This window comes from Drosophila montana, unplaced genomic scaffold (genome assembly GCF_035044405.1).
Source record: "Drosophila montana isolate Dmon_TW-CO22-7 unplaced genomic scaffold, ASM3504440v1 contig_3216_1, whole genome shotgun sequence".
Taxonomy (NCBI): Eukaryota; Metazoa; Arthropoda; class Insecta; order Diptera; family Drosophilidae; genus Drosophila; species Drosophila montana.
In genome coordinates, this window is record NW_026998096.1 from 829440 (window position 1) to 844969 (window position 15530).

General features: G+C 43.8%; 1 protein-coding gene across 2 annotated transcripts; it reads right to left on the minus strand.

Moving 5' to 3' along the window:
- Positions 1–406: 406 nt before the first annotated feature.
- On the minus strand, positions 407–15378 carry Tgi (Tondu-domain-containing Growth Inhibitor). Of its 2 annotated transcripts, XM_064688763.1 has the most exons (4): positions 15069–15378; positions 14383–14545; positions 1373–1750; positions 407–1300 (listed from the first exon to the last, which is right to left on the minus strand). In XM_064688763.1, the coding sequence occupies exons 2-4, from the start codon at positions 14441–14443 to the stop codon at positions 570–572; spliced, it is 1170 nt and encodes a 389-aa protein (XP_064544833.1). In that variant the 5' UTR covers positions 14444–14545; positions 15069–15378; the 3' UTR covers positions 407–569. The 2 variants fall into 2 exon arrangements, with proteins under 2 accessions (XP_064544833.1, XP_064544832.1); XM_064688762.1 differs by lacking the exons at positions 14383–14545; positions 15069–15378 and adding an exon at positions 5403–7042.
- Positions 15379–15530: the final 152 nt, after the last annotated feature.

Sequence of the window (15530 nt, forward strand, 5' to 3'; positions counted from 1 at the left end):
ATCGATAGTTACATACGATAGTTGAGAAGGTCGTAATGTGCAAGTCAGCGTTGCCATCACGTTCAAAATGATACCGACGGTTTGAAGGGCATACATGCGCGCGCTTTCAAACCAAATTTGAAATCATTCGAAAACGAATTTATTTTAATGTTTATTGTAAGATTCACTTAAATAATAATAGAGTGCTTGTTAGAGAGTACTGTGTATTTGCCACTCGTTTGATTTAAGTTTTATAGGATTCATTTGGATAAACATAAGCTTAGATTAAATTCATAATTTAGAATTATGAAATAAACATACGTAATATGCATACATACATATGTATGCACATAATTTAATACATATTAAGGATTAGTCTATCTATGCAACTATGCATTAAGAATACCAATTTTGTCACATGTACGTATACGCTTTTCCATAACTATATTCAATAATAAAATCATAATAAGAAACTTGTAATACACTCGCATTTGAAGAATTTTCACATCGTCATGAGATCTTTAAAAATCAATTGTGTAGTTTTAAATAAGAACAGCTTTTGAGTTGGTCCTCACATTTGCACTGCAGGTCTACTCCTTCTGGCCCTGCAACTTTTTCCATGTGTCGCCCAGTGCCTTGGCAAAGTGATCGTCTACAGAGGCCTCAGTCTTGGTGAATATCGAAATGTTTGTGGATGAGGTAGGCGAAGCGGGCGGCGTATGCGTCGATGATGCTGCCGCTAGTCCTGGTTCGGCTTTCACACGTATAATAGCTGGCATGGTGGGCGGCGTTGGCGTCGATGCCATCACAACGCTGCCATAGGCCGGCGGTGGTGTATTACATCTGGGGGGAGTATGATGAGGTGTGTCCAGGGCTCTCTCTCTCTTGGTTACCGTTGCATCTAATATTTGGCTGACGCCAAGCGGTGGCGAAGGGCACGACAAAGCGGAAGCTGCTCGAACGGGTGGCGGAGACAGGGACAGCGGCTCCTCCTGTGGCGGCGGCAGTTCGTGCTGTGGCGATACCGGTGCAGACTGCAACGTGGGTGATTGAACGATGGGCAAGCCCAGCTTAGACATGGGCAGTGACAGCGGCAATGGCGAGTGATTTTGCTGGTAAGTTGTTGTTGGTTGTTGTTGCCGATAGCCTTGTGGCGAGATCTGCTGCATGGGTGTTCCACTCCCAGCCACCGGCTGCAACTGAGACTGTGGCTGTGGCGACGGTGTGGGCGAGCTGGATGATGGCGATTTCAACAGCGCCGCATAGCCCGGCCCCAAAGAGCGCCGGAAATGCTCGTCGATGTCACAAATAGGATCGGACTCTGCAAAAAATTGATGATGATGCTGACATTAAAACTCGTCCGTCAAACAGATCGACAACGGCTGGAACTTACCCGTACTGCGATGGTCATGCTCGTGATTGGAGTGCGAGTTGTGATGCACATGCTCCGGCTGCTCCCGTTTGGGCGGTGCTTGGGTAATAACGCTGGGCCGGCTGGCCGTGTAGCTGTGGCTGCTTGCTGCTCCCCCCAGCGGCTCGCGGTACGGTGGAGGCGGTGAGGCGCGCTGATGCTTCACAGTGCTCGACGTCACCGACATATCGATGGGGCTGTCCATGTCCGGCTCCCTCTCTCTTTCCCTCGCCCTGTCGCCGACAATGAAGAGACCGTTGCCTGCATCGCGAACATGATAATATTCGGCGGCGCCGGAACGTTGACGACGCTCGCGACGCCATTTGGTGGTTGGAAGCTCTTTTGATGTCAGGCGCGTTTCTGAAATGTTTAAGAAACTGGGCTTTAAAACGAGTTCTTCGCTTTGATTTAATAGTTGGGTGTATATTGATTTTGATTTGTTTTCTTCTTCTTTTCGCTAGCCGGAGCACAATAACATCGAATCTGATTTGAATTATGGCTCTGTGGCTAGCCGCCAGATCTCGTTCTAATCCTTTGATTTGTTTCGCTGTGGTTCTCGTGTCGCTCTGTCTTGAATTTTGATTATGAGCGGCAATGAAGTGGGCGTAATGAATCACATGGAGTTGAGTTGTTGGCTCTGCCGGCGTCGCAGTCACGTTCAAGTTTGTTGCCTAAGTCTTTCGTTTTTCAATGAATTTCCGCTCAAAGACCGAACGGAGCTTTCGAGTGCTCTGCCAACTCAAGCCACGGTGACAGACTCAGCTCCAGACCCGGTCAGGAGGTGGGCACAACAAAAATTATGCATAAAAGCCCAACAACGAAGAAGAAAAAAAAGCCACAATAGCGAATACAAAGCCAGAAAAACACAATCGAAACTCCGAGTCACAATAAAAGTTGGTTAAGAAAACTAGTTTTTCTACGATCATGGGATTGTCTCAGTGTGTGTGTGTGTGTGCGATTGTGTGTGTGTGAGTGGAGCGTTTACACTGAGCAAAACGCTGGGCGCTAGTCTGGACAAACGTGCCCGGCATCCCAATGGATATTGTTCGAGTTTGGCGTGGGAAGTCTAAGGTGGTGCGTGGGCATCAACCAGATTGGCAACAACCACCGAAGAGCGGATACCCTCACCTGGATACGCACGCCGTGCATGTGTGTAGGTGCACTCTACTCCAGTTTACGTACAGTGCAGTTTCTCTTTCTGTTTCAATTTCAGATTTATTTCTTCTTTTTTTCATTTTTTTTTTTAGGTGCTGTCCCTCAGGAAACCAAGTTAAAAGAAAAAAAATCAGGCAGGCAGCGAGGGCACTCCAAAGCGCGTTTTGGAGCCCAAATTAAAGGGGCAGGCAAACCCGTCAAGCGACTTCTGCACATTTTGAGCAGCGATGCCAGCTCTCCTCTTGGCCAAGGCGTCGAACGCATGAATGAATGAATGAATGAAGGAGTTGGCGGCGTTGGTGGAGGCGGCTTTGGCTGCGGCTCGGGCTGCGGCTGCGGCTACGACTGTGGCGGAACCAGTTGTTGTGGTCCTGTTTTTGGCAACGTCACCGCTGGCTGCAATTTATTATTATTTTTTGCGCCTGCGTCACGAAAGGTGCCACAAACTGGTTGCTCTCCCTCGCCCGAGTGGCATGGAGTGGACCGAAAGCAAAACATGAAAACAGACGGACAACAACAACAACAGCAGCAACAACAACAACAATAAAAGCAATGGAACTGGCTTCTGTTGCAGCGGAAGATGATGGGGATGATGATAATAATAAAGAAACATTCAAATTTTATTGCACATTTCCGGTCGTCGCTCAAAGACAACTTTGTCCGGTTTTTGCTGCTGTGGGGGATCATCATTGGGGCTTTCTTTCGGTGTGTTCTGTGTATCCAGTATTATTTATACATGATTGTATTCACAACCATGTTGTTGTTTGCCTGTTTTTGTCGAGTTCTGTCGGTCTTTGTCGCCCCCCCCCCCCCCCCTTCTCATCTTTTCTTTAATCAAACGCAAGACACACACACGGCCAGCTAAATAAATTCGACGACCTAAGCTAATTGGCAGCAATGGGGGGAAACTGCAAGTGCCTGATAATCTGTAGCCCTCCCTCAATCGAGCCAAGTCATTGCAAACTTTGCTTAATCACCCAAACAATCCGCCCGCAGAGGAGAGTTCGCATCCAGAATCGCCAACCAGTTCCATAGACCAAAAAGTCGAACAGTCGAACGATTTGGTCTACTCGCACTGCAAACAGCAATAGAAAAATAACATTTGTTGCTTATGCAAACACGTTTTTGTAATTGTTGTTGTTGCTGCTGTTGTTGTTGTTGTTGTCGTTGTTATAGTTGTTGCTGTAGCTTAAGTTTGTATAGTTATTATTTTCATCGCCGTCGCTGTCGGTGTCGTCGCAGGCGTTTCTTATTATTTTTATTATTTTTTCCGCCGGCTTGTGAGTCATGCTCGTGCCCGACTTGATTGCAAATCTGGTTTTAATATGTCAACAAATTAAAAAAAAAAAAAAACAAGAAATTACGGCTATCTCTGTCAGGCCGAAGAACAAATACCCTTGTAGACATATGGCTTAGAAATGTAATTATATATCGCTTTGTTTCCAACATAGGAGTCATATGATATAGTAGACCGATTCGATACGGTTTAGCAGATATTTTGGGAGCATAGTAAATGAGTGAGAAGAGCGAAACTGAAGCAAGTAATTTTGAAAAACACAAAAGTTTTCGATTGATTTTTTCTTTACAGCTATGTATATGATATAGTACTCCTATGTTGATAAGATTTTGTTCATGATGAAGTGAAAACTTCATTTTTTCAAATATTCCTATGACAGCTACATGATATAGCGCTCCGATTCGCATGACTCGAACATATGTGGCTTCATGCAACAGAAAAAGGGAGCTTTGAACCGTTTAAAACTTTGACTAGCTTGCAGCCAGACGGACATGACTAGAAAACCCGACTGTTCCTGACCAGAAATGTATATATATCTATATGCCTTACGCATATGGAGAGATCTGTTTCTATGTGACATGCGTTCTACAAGGGTATTCGAACCGAAACTGAAACAAAAACAAAGCTGAGCCGTGCAGAGTACAGCAGCCGACGCAGTTGGGTCGCATTTGTCCAGGCGCTCGTTTCAGTTGGCAGCGACGTCAGCGACGGCGGCGTCTGTGTTTGTGCCATGTAATTGAAAGCATTTGTGTGATTTGTGCAATGTGAGCAATTAGGTACAGTGCATGGCAGAGCTGGCGACGATGACGCCGGCGGAAACAGAGCGCAGATCAGCAGAACGCCAATCGAAACGCGGCCAGCCAGCAATGTCAGGCGTTGGCAAGCGTAGTAAAAGTGTTGCCAATTTCATTACCAATTTCGCGCTAATAGCCAAATGAAATGGGTCACTCCACATTGGCTTGCCAGCGTCGTCATCAGCTTGCGTAACAGCTTGAGGCGCGACACGTTTTCATTAACGGCTGGTGACACCATCAATTGATCACACACAAACACGCACACACACACACACACACACGCACACACGAGCACGGGACGCATGAAGAGCACGTCCTAGCCACGCTTTAGCCAACGTAAACATTTGCAGATAAACAATTTGAAAACTATAGACTCTGATCCCCATTCATTAAAACGGGCACGTAGCTCCACGCTCTGCCAGCCTGACTGTCTGAGTGACCACCAGATCCCAGCGTGGCAGCTCGTCCAGATATCGGACTTCACGTGAGCTACTCGTGCAAGTGGCCAGTCAATGATATCCAAGTGTTGATTTTCCTGGTTCGTGCTGTATCCATAATTTGTGTCTAATACGGGCGAAAGATCTTTCATACTACGAACGGAACGATTCTTTCACAAATTTCTCTACCTCTCACACTTTTCCCTGTCGCTGTCTCGTATTTCAAAAGAAACTCGGTATGTGACAAATTTGATTTTTGGCAAACGTTGCTGGAGGTCAGCGCGGTTTCGTCTAAATCTCTTATATAATATTCCCCTTGAAACACGAACCTTTTTGCAACTGTTGCTGCTGCTGCTGCTGCTGTTGCTGCTGTTGCTGCTGCTGCTGCTTGCAGAGCTGATGATGCATGGCTGCTGCCTGCTGCAGATCCCGCCACGGCTGCCAGAGCAAACTGTTGGCCATGTTGGAGTTGTTCGGCTGCAGCGATCCAGTTCCTGGCTGCTGATGTGCAGCTCCCGGCAGCTGCTGCTGCTGATAAAACAGTGGCGACTGCGCCGGTAACTCAGCCTGGCCCTGCTGATAGGCAGCCGCTGCGAATCTCTGCTGCAGCTGCTGTTGCGTGGCCGCAAGGGCTGCTGCGTGCGCAAAGCTGGCCGGAAAGTGGCGCGTCGAGGATAAGGCAGCTGTGGCGGCAGCGGCAGCCTCCCTGGTTACCGCCGTGGGCGAGCTGGCCGTTGATGATGCAGCAGATGATGATGAGGCACTCGCTGAGGCGGACGCCGAGGCCGAGATCGAAGCCGAGGCCAAGACCGATCTGCCCAGGGAAGGCTGCTGTGAGACAGCTGCCAGTCGCTCGATTTCCATGATGCGATTGTAATAGTTCTGCTCGAAGGCGTTCAATATGCATAGATATTCCATTGCTATCAGTTAGTTATCTCTTGCGTGTGTTTGTATACTCAGTTTATTGGCGGTGTCTTCAGTACATACGCCAGGCGGATCGCGTTTCGTGCTGACGCAGCTCAGTGTTATGGAGATCTCTTTTCGGGTTTCACTTGATGTCCTGGGCACAGTCAGAGTCGTCGTCGTCGCCGACCACAATCACAATCACAACAATAACAATAATAATTATTTTAATCACAATCCCATTGGAGGCCAGCTCTGTATCTCACCCACGACTCGAGTCGGAGACGGAGACGGAGCGCCCGATTAACCGAACGGAGCAGCTGGAGCTAATTTCGCTGACGAGCCAACGTTTGTCTGCTGTCGATTGACGATCGACGAGATCGACGTTCGACGGAAAGAGGCGCGTTTTTTATTTTTTTTATTTTTGCTTTTGATTTTTGTAAGTGACTTTTAGCTTACTTTTTCCGCTTTACGTTTTCGCTCGCTTTATTGTTGCTTTAGTTTATGATTACTTTTTGCGCTCTGTGTGCCGCTTCAGATACAGATACACAGATACACGCACACACACACACACTAATACAGTAGCACACAGCGACTGTCGCTGCTATAGATACAGATACGATCTGTATTTGTCGTGTTGCGCGACTTGGCGACTCGGTCTCGGGTTACAATCCAGGTCCCCGTTCCCGTACCCGTACCCGTACCCGTGGTGCCCGTGCTCCCGTTCGAATCTCCGTTTTCGTCACAGTCTCTGCCACTGCTGCAGCAACGGCAACGGCAACGGCGGCGCTTCAAGTCGACATTTAGCGAAACATAAATAGCACGCTTTTTATATGTTTTTCTGAGTAATAATTTGCATAGAAATCGACGGAGACGACGACGGCGGCGGCGGCGACGTCGATTCGCTCGCTGAACTTGAGCGCCAGTTTCGCTTTCAGCTCTGGCTGCCGATACGACCACGACGACCAAACACGACGAGTACGATGAATGTGGCTTCAGTTTCTGCTGCTGCTGCTGCTACTACTGCTTCTTCTTCGTCTTCTTTTTATTCAGCTGTACTCGAGCTTTGGCTCTGGGTCTCTGCCTCTGCCGCGCGCTCAGCTCTTTGTGGCTCGACGGACAAACTTGAACTGATCGCCAGACAGCGACGGCGAGTGCGATTCCGATTGCGAGTGCGACTTGAAGACGAAGAGCTTTCGGGCGGGCTCCCAAAGCTTTGTCGTCGTCGTTCAACTCATGCTCGTTCGCTTACGGGACGTTCTTGTTGTTGTTTTTCTTATGTTTTTGCTGTTATTGTTGGTTTCTGTTTTGTTGTTTTTGTAATCTGTGGCTACGTCGTGACTTCGTCTCACCGCCCAAGCCGTCTCTCACAACAACACTCTCTCTCTCGTCTCGGCGCGTCCCGTGTAGACTTCTGGCCTTAAAAGCCATTTGCACTTGCGACAGTTGGCACTCATATTGTTTTTGTTGTTGTTTACGTTTACGTTTACTTTGTTTTTTTTTTTTGTATTTTTTTTATTTTTATTTTGCTTTTTACCAATTTCCGTTTTGGCTATTGACGGTTTGCTGCGATTGTTTCGCTAGCTGCTTTCTTTGGACTTGCTTTCGGTTGGGCTTTGCGATTTTGTAATTGAAAACAACTAAGCGGGAAAGGAGACAGTGAACGCCACTTATCCACAGGATGACAGATGCCGCATCCCACTCCTCTTTGCCCTTTTACCCAGCACGCGCAGATCATTTGCGAAACAGGGTAACTATGACTACGTTGCACTTATGGCTTGCCGTTGTCTTCGGCGTTGGGTTGGGCCCGAGTCGAGTCGTTGTTGGACAGCGCTGTCCCAGCACAGTGCGTGGGCGATTTTTGGGCTTGATCAATGCTTGCAGTTTATTATAAAGTTTGCACACACCCCCACAAAGATTCTCATTTGCGAAATAATATTGACTGAGTCTTTTTGGGAACTTTGCAACAAATAAACATATTTTTAATTTGATTTTCGAACAAAAAATTGGTTTTCTTTTCAAATATACACATTTTATTTACATATACTATTCTTTTTGCAGGGGTCAGCTTTTCAGCTATTTGTCAAAACAAAAGTTTTTCATTTCTCTAAAGAGACTCATTTATCGCTTGTTGGTGCTTTCTCGCCTTTCGACCCACTGAAAAAGTAACGTAAACTGTTTCGCAGCCTCTTTAAAGAGAATTACATTTCTTTGGACACATCAAAATAACATTTATACAACATAGCTCAGCTCAGTATAAAACTGAGCGTTGTGGTGGGCCTTCTATTTTGGCACCGCAAGCCGAATTTTTTAAGCGGGTACTCACCTAAAAATGTATGTATGTATGTATGTATGTGTGTATGTATGTATGTACGCCAGCGCACATGTACATGCATTCATATTAATGTGTTTGTATGGGCTGCAAACTCGCTTGCGAAAATGACAACAAAATGAAACAAACAATAGGTCGGCAGTACAACCACAATAACGACAACAACAACAACAACAACAACGATAACATCAATAGCTAAAGCAACAGCAACAGAAACAACAACAAACGCAGCAATACAACTAAAAAGTGACTGTTGTCTGTTCGCTGTGTTGGCTTGTTGTTGTTTTTATTGTTGTGTTGGAGCTGTTGTTATTGCTGCGGCACGTTGTGCTGGGGCTTGGCGCTGTCTGTGTTTAAAGGCGGCCATTACTGCAACCAGAAGTAGTAGCAACAGCAACAGCAACAGCAACAGTAACAGCAACAACAGCAACAACAACAGCAACAGCAACAGCAGCAGCAGCAGCAGAAAACAGAGAGCAACAACAAACAACAACATGAAGCAAACTCGTTTTTAATTCAATAGCAGGCCCATGAAATTTTACGCCCGATTTGTAGCACAACTACTACTGTTGCCCCAGCCCCAACAACAACAACAACAACAACAAACAACAACAACAACAGCAAGAGCAGTAGCTGCAACAGGAATCGAAGCGGTCGAATACTCGTAGAGAATCGATTCCAGCTAATATGTGCGCGCCTGTTGCAAGCTCAGCTGTTGGCCCGATGATTGGCTCTTGCAATCTGCGGATTCAACGATTTCTTGATCTTTTCATATCTCGATCAATACTTGGCAGCTATTTGTTAATTTGCGTTAAAACCAAAAAAAAAAAAAAAAAACAACAACAAAGTGCAATTTTCTGTTTCGTAGCGCGTCAAATCACAATTAAGCAAAGCTCACAGCCGAATTATGGACTGAATACCTGACTGACGGTTCCGACGACCGATCGCCCGACCGACGGATCGACCGACCGACCGACTTGTTGGCTAGCTGCGCCGACTGACTGATTGACTTGGCTGACAATCGGCACAGCGCCTCGTGGCTAGCTTAGAGACATTTTGCCCTGTTGCTTACTCATCAACGGCACGATTTTTTGTTGCCTCCTCTTCTGCTTCTTCTTCTACCACTGCTGCTTCTTCTTCATTGAGTTTTTTTTAACTTGTGCGAAAAGTTTTAGTGTAGCGTGAAACATGCGCACGCATGCGCAACGAGGTCAATCGAAAGGCAATCATGCCAGCAACAACAATCAGCAACAATAACAACAACATCGACAACAACAGACGCACAACAACAATTGCAAATTACAGCAACCCAAAATGTTATACACAACAACAACAAAAACAATCACAAAAAGTCCAAGCAGTTCCTACTTTTTTGCATACATTGTTTACTTGACCCGTGTGGCACCTAAGGGATTCGGCAATCTGAATCTAACTGAATGAGGAATGTAATTAAAATAATGGATTGAGCGGATAAAAGGATAACATGTTGATGTAACTAGCAGAAGGAAGCATATTGGCCACAAAAGATATATATATATTTTCGATCAGTAATATCAACTGAAATCTGTTAAACAATTGAGAATTGTTCAACTGCTCGCCTAACTCCCCAGAGAACAGGCTAGTCTAATGATAGTCTTTCTGAATACCCTATAATCTACATGGAGTATATTGGATGGCCCCTTCTAGATTTGTGCTTAGTCAACCTAAGCAGCAATTCAATATTACGCCATTCTTCAGTTTGCATTTGGTGCCGCAAACCCGGAAAATGCTGGGCTAATTGTTGGCTAACGATGTATGCACTTTTTATTTAGAAATCACTGCAGAAATTTGAGAGTTCTCAGTGAGCAGCGAAAGCAACAACAACAACAACAAAAATATCAGCAAGACGAGCAACAATTGGGTCAAGTAGTTATAGTTTTGGGCACGGAAGTGTTTATGGCAAGTCAATGAAATTTCTTACTAATGCACAAATGAGGTTTAGGTTTTTTTCGATTTGAATCGGATAAAAGATGTATATTTAACATGACAGTGTTTGCTCCCAAATTCAAAAGTCTTTATTGGACGAGGTGATTTTAATTTGGGAACAAATCCTGTTTCCGGATGCACTTCTTTACATACATTAAATACAAAACAAGAGTATTTTTTGCGGGCTTGCATGACTTGGAGTTACTCTGTTCTCAGCCACGAGATGCAGTTTGAACATACAAGCCCAACAACACATATCGTAGGATGTGCAGCTTTATGAAGCTGAGCTTCTTCTTTCTTCACCTTTGCACTTTGTGAAATGCTTTCTTGATTTACATTTATATTCCGATCTTTTTCACATTTTCTGGGCTTTGATAGGGAACGCAAACGTATGCATAAACCAAGTGCAGTGGTATACCTAATCTTACAATTTAGTTGGATTACGGGCAGGCTTGCAAAGAATTAAATATTTTACATATCAAATCTGGCGACTCTTACAGTTTTATAACTAGGAGAAATTCCTAAAGGACAGGAGATTGTCTTCTGGATGAATCAATCTTGATCAGCTAGTACATACACTTGTAATTTAAGGCCTCTAGCTTTTATGAAGTATGAACGGAGCTAGAGCAACTTGGCTGTTGATGTCTACTTCTGCCTCGTATATACCTCGTTTCGTGTCCTTTTTATCAATATTCAATGGTAACAATTAATGATACATATGATAATCAATTGCTATTAAAGGACCTATGGAGGATTTTAAAATCTCTATTTCGAATATTGATCTAATTAGAACGAAAAACAATAACAATTTCTATATCGAAAATTGATCTTACATAAAACGGAAAACAATGACATTTACAAAGCGTTATGTTCAAAACGTCTAATGATGATTTTCTGGAAGTTCTAATTTCCGAGCGACCACTGTATGCCGCAGAAAGGCACACACAAATCAGGAGAAACCAGTTCAAAATTTAAATAAAACGCGAGCGTGCGCGCAGTTTGAAAACCGGTTTTGGCTATTGGCTAAAAGTAACAGCAACAACAGCAACAACAACAACAACAGAAACAGAAACAACAACAAGAGCTTAAACATAATGAACACTGTGGCAACAGCAACAGAACAATATAATAAATATAGTTGTCATTCTAAAATATCATCCGGTATTAAATCTAGCGTGAGAAAAAGTCAATACGAATTTGCCCAAATTTCGAATGCAAATGTTGCCAAATTACGAGAAATTTCCAGAGGGGCACAACACATGCATAATACTTAATAATAAGATATGTCCAAAATCGATGTCGAAACCAAATTTGTGGCAATAGGCAAATAGTCAAATGTTAAAAAAAGCAGAAAGAAGAAGCAGCATTGAGAGCAAAAAGAAAGGCAGAAAGGCCAGAGCCAGACGGTCGGTCATCCAGCTAGAAGCTGTTTACGGTCCACACAGACCAGTTTCTTTCATCTGGTCGAGAATCACGGCTAGTTTGCGTGCCGTTTGGCCAGTAAAAGGAAGAGAGTGTTTGCCACTGCCAACTGCCGACTGCCGACTGCCGACTGGCAACTAGCAATGGGAAATTGAAAGGCCATGTAAATTACTTGATGAGCTGACGTATCCAGCTGTGCCTGGTGAGAGCTCACCTAGCTCAAAACTGCCACAAATTTTATAAATTTATTTCGGTTTTTTTTCTCGAGCCACACAATTGCTGTAACGACTATTTGTTTATTAATTATGGGCAGAGAAGAAAATACACACACACACACACAAACGATCAGCTGACAGCTGTTTAGTGCTTTATTCTGAAATCTCAGCCACAAGTGCCGGCAGTTTAATTAACGGCCTGGAGACAATCGACCCGCTTTTCTTGGCTTGCACTGGCCACGTGTGATTTATGAAGAACAAATGCGTGCGCTCGCGCGTTTGTTTCGATTATGACATTATTCATTAATCATGGCCAGGTTAACGACATTTTGCATTTACAATTTGGCTGATCAATCAAACTATATGTGACGACATCCAATGAGCCAAGCGCAGCCTATTGACCAAGAGTACAGAACACAAATAACTGCTGACATGTGACAAAGGTCTGCTCGCGTTTAAAAATACAACAAAAATACAAACAAAACGCGCGCGCATATTATCCAATTGTTTTAAAAAATCTACACATATTTGTTTATGGAATTTTGTTATTGTCGGACTTTCACACATATATGTGTATATATACATTTTTTCAGCACACATATTTATTAAATACATTCCGCTTGGCGTTGACAGCTGAAATTATGTATGTATTTGTGCATTTGGCTAAGGAATTTGTCAAATATGTATGGAGCATGTTGATAAAGACATCTCGAATGGGCAGCGACGCAATGGCAAATGTAAACTAACAAAACAAGTGAGCTGTCTAGGGACTATGCCCGACTAGCAGATACCCTGAGCGCAGAGCCCACGACTATGCCTCTAAAAATCAGTTTTTTACGAAATTTGAAGGCAAAAAGGATGAGATATGGAACTGAAATGGATCTGTGTTTATTATGCAAAATCCTGCTTATCGAATTTGTTACCTATAGCGCTTTTAAGCTCCGATATACATATAATATGAAATCCTACCTATCAAATTTGTTGTCTATGGTTCTTTTAAGCTCCTAGATATGTTTTAATATAGGGTTTGGATATGGATTTTTATCGATTTCATGGACACGAGCAATAGGAGGGAACTTTTCAAATCTACAAAGTTACGGACAGGACAGGACCGACACGGCCGTTGATGCTGAGCGAGAATATATGTACACGGAAATGTTACATGCATGAGCACAAAACTGATCTACCCTTGTTATCCATTTGCAATGAGTACAGGGTATATTAAGCCGCTGGACTGCGCGTTCGATAGTGGGTGGCGTTGAAATGGTGTGGTTTATCACAGCACATACCCAGCTTTCGATTTGCATAAACATTGGTAAACCTCTTGACTACATATGTATGCTATTTACTACTCTTTAAGGGAAGCCGCAAGCCACTTGATAGTAGTTGAAATTTACATTATGTAGTCACAAAATTATTATTATTAATTGCAAATACATGTACATATGCACATGTTCAAGCCAATCCGTTAGCACTCGCATTTCTTTGGCATGTCACGCGTTCAAAGGGGGCGCGGTCGAGGTGGGATACAATAAATTCAAATTGCAAATACGTACAAACATATGCAAACTATCTATATTTATGTGTGTCGCCAGTACAAATATGTGCAATACTTGCACACATCGAACTGTACATGTATGTTTGTATACATATTAAACTATGTAAGAGTACATAGCACATTAACCGTACGATTCGTGCTCGTCTCGACGTCAACTATTGATAACGCCCGCACGCGGGGCACAGAGAGCTTGCGTCGCCGCCGCCGCCGCCGACGTCGACGTCGTTTTCAAAAATGCGGCATTTGACACATTTATGAAAATCGGAATCGGAATGCGCCGCAAACTCATTTTATTGGAATGTTTTATTTTCAGTTCGCTCGTGATACGCAATAAATGTGCGTGTATGCTTGTATGCGTGTGCATTTGCTTATATGCATATGTATGTACATACATATGTACATATGTATGGATCGCAACAGAAGAAACAAATATCTTGGAGTTTAAGTTGCGACACATGCACTTCAGCTGAGCATGCCAAAGGCTATGATTCATGCCACAGGGAAAGAGAGCAATGGCGATAAACTACAACTTGGTCTCGGCCCAAGACACCACCACCTAATGGGAACTACCTACATACATACATATATATATAAAAATGTGCATATGAACATTGTTGGGGAAACACAACAAAAGTGTCAACCGAGAATAACATTGTTTAAATACTTTCAAGTTTTTAGAACGCTGGTGCAAAGGTGAAACCCATAAAGACATAAGGAGTACAGACGTACCCAGAATATACAAAAATAACAAGAACAGATGTCAGTCGGTGTCAACGTCGGAACGTCCATAAAACTAACATCATCAAATTGTTAGCGTTGTTGTTACTGTTTATACGGAATTGGTTAATGGGAGCCCGTTGAGATATTAGCGATAACTATTTGACCAGATGACCAAATGTCAGTGGAGTACTCACCGCTCGCATTGTTTTGCACCATGGTGGCTGCTCGGGAGAGAACGTCCAGCGCCGATTCCATTTTCTAGCGGGATTGCTCGGGATGATCTGCGTGCGGACTTGTGCCTATGGCCGTGGATATGGACTGCGCTGTCGTTACGATCTGCACTGCATGAGTTTCACACTAAAAATACGAAAACACAACCAAAAAAAAAATTGACCAAGGCACAAACTGGATATATGTACATACATAGGCATTACAAAACCATATCCAAGACTGTATGCATGCACACAAACATACATATGTATGTACATATGTAGGTTTTGTATGCATGTATGTAAATGGAACGCAAAACTTAACAAAGACTGACGTCGCTGCTGCTGCTGACTGACTAAAACAAGTAAGGCGAAATCCTGCTGGCTGCAAACAGTTTTCAGTTTTCATCGCTACATCGTTGTAGCCATGGACACGGCTCGGCGTTGGCGCGGACTGGGGGTGGAGGGCCCAAACACGATGCAGTTGGGACAGGTTTGAAGACAGCAGCAACAGCGTGAGCCATCGCAGCCGAAATTTGGCAATGACCAAGTACAGCAGCAGAGCGCGGTCACAGCACACGAAACCGAAACGGATTTACCAAAATGCCATATTGTTGCCAGGCATGCCAGCAGCAGCAGTTTTTTGGCTGGTTTGGTTGTCTTACAATTACCTTTGCTTGGGCTCCTCCAAATTTGTTATCGTTGCAAAATAATTGTTGTTTTCGATACGTTCCGTCCTTGCTTTTGTTTTGGTGTATGATTGTGGCGAATATTCAAATATATTTCTGAGATCTATGTTAGCCACTCGCCCGCAGAGGGTTTCCTAACTTTTACGAATTTTATTGAATGCTGTTTAACTCCACCATGAAATACACGAAAAACAACACACTGCAGTGCTGGTAAACATTAGTTTTGTGCGTTACGTTACTCATTTTTACGTCAATTTTCTCCAATTGCGCACGTTCTCTTTTTGCGCCGAAGAATGCTCATTTTTGCGTTAACGTTACTGACCTTCTGACTTTTGCGCTTTAACGGTGTCTAGATTTTGCTTTTTGTCTCTACTGAATTAAGACACAACTATTTTGACAAATTCACAGAGAAAACATACAACACAATAAAATATACATTTTTTT